General features: G+C 56.5%; 1 protein-coding gene across 1 annotated transcript; it reads left to right on the top strand.

Moving 5' to 3' along the window:
• Positions 1-562: 562 nt before the first annotated feature.
• On the top strand, positions 563-960 carry TRAVEDRAFT_51953 (uncharacterized protein; the record flags this gene model as incomplete). Its single annotated transcript, XM_008044591.1, has 3 exons — positions 563-647; positions 704-855; positions 913-960. 3 exons carry the CDS (start codon positions 563-565, stop codon positions 958-960), a joined length of 285 nt encoding a protein of 94 aa, XP_008042782.1.
• Between the last annotated feature and the right edge of the window lie 3,040 nt (positions 961-4,000).

Here is a 4,000-nt window from a genome sequence, read left to right as displayed (position 1 = left end):
AGACAGGCGCTGCAACACGGCGCAAATCGACGGCCCCCAGTCGTGATATTCATCGTCACGTTGCTGCAACGAGGGCCTCCATGATGGCCTGGAGGGCTCAGCGTAAAATCGAGGCGGGTAAGTCGATCTCTCCGAAAACATCCTGTGGGTGATACGTCTTGTGCGACAGAAGGATCCTAGAAACACGTCCGAGACGTAGCCAACAAAATCGCGATCCGTGGGACCACAGACACTCGCGAGCTGTTCTGGGGCGCCGCGGGCACATTGCTTTGGCGACCCCACTCACTCCATTCACGACGCGTTGGTCAGAATGGTAGTCGTGATAACAACTGCGTACGGTACGTCCCGTGAAGCTACTACAAACTCGCCGTTGATTGTCCGGCTGCTTGTCAGACGTCTCCACCCCTTCATACGGATTACAGTCGCGGCCGCAGTGGAGCTTATCCGAAGCCCTGTCTTCGAATGCGGCCGCCGCGATAGTGACGTTCTGTTGTGCAGGTCTACCCCGCTGGCGGTCACTCTCGATCTGACGCTGATTGCGACGTCTTCCAGCTCTACCGACATGGCTCCTCTTTTATCGGCGACTCCTCCTGTTGCGCATTGCCCTAGCTCTGCACTCGCAGTCCTAGCGATGCCTCTCCCTACAGGTTCGATATACTCGCGATCTCCTCCGGGCCTCTCTCTTGACATACGGACGACTCAGAGTCGTCGATCGAGCTCACTTCCGAGCTGAAGAGGTCACCATCCAGTGGAGCACGAGCGGCGACACATCCGTCGAGGAGCAAGTGTGCCGGCGTGCGCGACCCCAAGTGGCTGATCAACCGCGCGGAGGCATTCATCGATGCAGACGGCTATGTACGTCTCCCCAGCCGTTCCCTCCCATTCGTCGAAGATCGACTGACGCGCTCACAGATGACTATGATGGCGAGCAAGAGCATCACCGAAGACGTGAAACGCTAGTGCTGTACCCGTCAAAACTATACCTCGCAGAGTACCCGGAACTTCCACGTCGTCATCTGGGAAGGTTCATGAGCGATTCTCTGCTCCGCCGTCCCACCCGCGCCGTATTCCCTGTGGAGCGCCCGCTTCTCCCTTATATCCCAAATCCAACCGCTAGGTTGCGGTACAGGGACTCTTTCTGGTTTCTTGCGCTGACGCTCACGTCATCGATACGCCCCTCATCTTCCTGTGCCACCCCGGCGCAGATCATCCTGGACACACACACCAGGACGCGCCCGCATGCTCTTAACACCGCCGAGGTCCCCCATGATGCACGCATGCAGGGCTATCTGCGGCACACCCCTAATGGTTCTTGGTATTCGCGATGGACCCCAACGAGGGTACCCGCACGTCTCGGTTTGGAATAAGACAGTAAAACATGCGAGGAGGTGCGCAGAGCAGCGAGCGTATCGCGAGACACCGTATGATGACTGACTTCACACAGACCCGCTCTCAGGCCTTGCTGCTGGGATCACAGGAGGCGTTTCTCGCGGCACGATGGAGGTGTGAAGTACCAGCTGACGGCTCCTTAGTAGCGTAGTGGTTTTTATCGGGGGGTGTTCGACTCGCGTGCCGTAGAAGTTCTTAGGATACGTTACGCAAAATTCACGACTAATACAGTCCACGGCATCCTCAGACTTGCCAGCCTGAGTCCCCGTGTATCGTTGATCTCGCAAAACCGTCCATCGCAGCTCATACGCCCGGTATGCATGAACAACGGCGTGCATGTATTGATATGATAGTCAATAATAGATCCACGACCGCCTAGAATACACGGTCTGCAGTTTGCTATGATACGGTACTTGACACCTCGATGTCCGTTCGTGTCCTCGATGCAATCTGCTAGAATGGACGGCGTAAATCCAAGCGGAAACAAAGCTCGGGTGGCCCGTGGTGCATAAGAGCCACAAAACAGAGCGGGCAGGCGATCCGCTCAGAGGCCAACTAGTCACTTCCAAATCGCACGTGCGCGCAAGCGTTACAGGTGCTTGACCCGTGGCACATCATCCACGTTCTACCTCGCCGCAGGCGGGCCTATACGCTGATGGGATACGCTGATGGGAGAGGCGTCCAAGTCGTCGTAGGAAAACTGCGCCTTGCCATGATCGACATACACGCTGAAACTCTCCGAGAGGTCTGCGCACGGGCGTAGGTTGAGCATTCGGGGAGACGTGGTGTTGGTGTCTCCTCGAAGGCTGAGGCTGAGAACCAGTCGAGACGAATGCGTCGCTCTTGATGTCTATGTAGGCGTGTTTTGGGATTAAACCCTGCGCTCTGTCGGCGAGAGCGAGGTAAGCCTTTGACTGTGTCCTGTTATCGTCGTGCATGCGGCAGGGAAACGCGTGGGGGAGCTACATACCGCTTTTTGTCGTCGTAATCATGTTCCAATGCGAGAGCAGGGGCTAAGAGACGCAGGCAGGCATCGAAGCTAGCTGGGAACACGAATGTTAGCTCGCAATAGAAACTAGCATACGGAGGATTAGCGACGTACGCGAAGGCACACGCAGAGTGCACGTTGAAAGCCTACATAACCGCGTATATGCACCGTTCTTGAGGCGCCGTCGGCGCGTGTTTGTTGTGGAGTGTGCATCAGAAGTCATATATAACCGTGTGCGGCCTGCCCTTGCGCAGAAACGGGGGAGGGACATACAATGAGACGCTGCGGTCACGGGCCTGTGCTTGCATCGTAGGCCCGGCGAAGGACACTGCTGTGATCCATGTAGCGACGTCAGCGCTGCAATAGGAAAGCTACGACGAACCGCAGTGCAGGTGTGTATTTTCTGGTCCGGTGAGGGAGCCACAGGCGGGTTTTGATAGGAGATGACACTCGATGTGCATCTCCCCAGACTACGCGTGCGAGTGCGTAGGAAAAGATGGGATGATGTGTTGATGGACTCCTTAGACGTTCGCGAGGTGTGGACATTGGGATTGGGAAGAGGTGAGCTGGTGGGATGCGTGCAGAGAATTATCGAGACTACTACACATTCAGCAGGAACAATGCAGACAAGGATGTGTGCACTTACCAACAGATCCAACCCAGAGGTGAGTACACTCGACGTTAGCACTGCAGCCGCGGAGGAATTCACTAGGCTGTGAACGCAGCTCGAGCGTGTCTTGAGACCGGCATGCGGAGTCTCTTAAAACAGACAGAGCATAGCAGGCAAATGCTGGTCAAGCGGGGAGGAGCAGGAGGATCGATTCGCGGCCAGAGCGCAGGCGAACGACGGCGCTTGCGGGGCACAGGCGGGAGAAGCGCGCCCACCTGACCGTGCTTCTCTCGCCGACCTACGCCCACCTGCGCGCGTCATCGTTCGCTCCTCTTCCAGTACGCACCACTCGTCTCTACCGCTACATCTAGCTGAATGTTGCGAGCTGGCTCTCGATCTCTGAGCACGACAAGATCTCCGCCGCTTAACCTGGGGCCGTTCCAGTGGATATTCACTGCAGCTGGAACAAAGCTACCTCTCTCCCTCACCCCGGTATGTAAGTGCTCAATACGAGTCGGAATACATTGCTTTCTCTGACTACGTACCTCTCATGTAAATCAGCACTACGCATACCACTCTGGTTTTGGAAGGACATCAATGGGCGATGACCTCACGCACGGCAGCGCGTATATTGGGAAGCACACCTCACGTACGTCGCCTTCGACGACTCTGATATACCACTCAGTGGACTGACGTGGACGGTACTTCTCCAGACTTATTTCTACCCTCGCCATATAGCTGCCACTGTCGCTCTCAGGTCTCCCTGGGACTACGCCATGAGCTCCAACCCCGCCCCCAAGGACATAGGGTGCCTGTTTACCTCCCGTACGTACCGTAATATCCTGCTCATCCGCCATCGCTTCTGACAGCGATGGGAAAGTCCTCGCACTTACCTGCCCTAGATCCGCCGTGAATGGTGGCACTTCGACGCATTCACAAGCACAAGGCCCTCATCTGAAGCAGCTGCGTCGCAGATCAACTCCAACAACCCCGGTTCTCGTGCCGTCCGTCCA

This window comes from Trametes versicolor (genome assembly GCF_000271585.1).
Source record: "Trametes versicolor FP-101664 SS1 unplaced genomic scaffold TRAVEscaffold_11, whole genome shotgun sequence".
In the NCBI taxonomy this organism is placed as follows: Eukaryota; Fungi; Basidiomycota; class Agaricomycetes; order Polyporales; family Polyporaceae; genus Trametes; species Trametes versicolor.
Note: the sequence above shows the minus strand (reverse complement) of the source record. Positions and strands in the feature narration are given on the sequence as shown.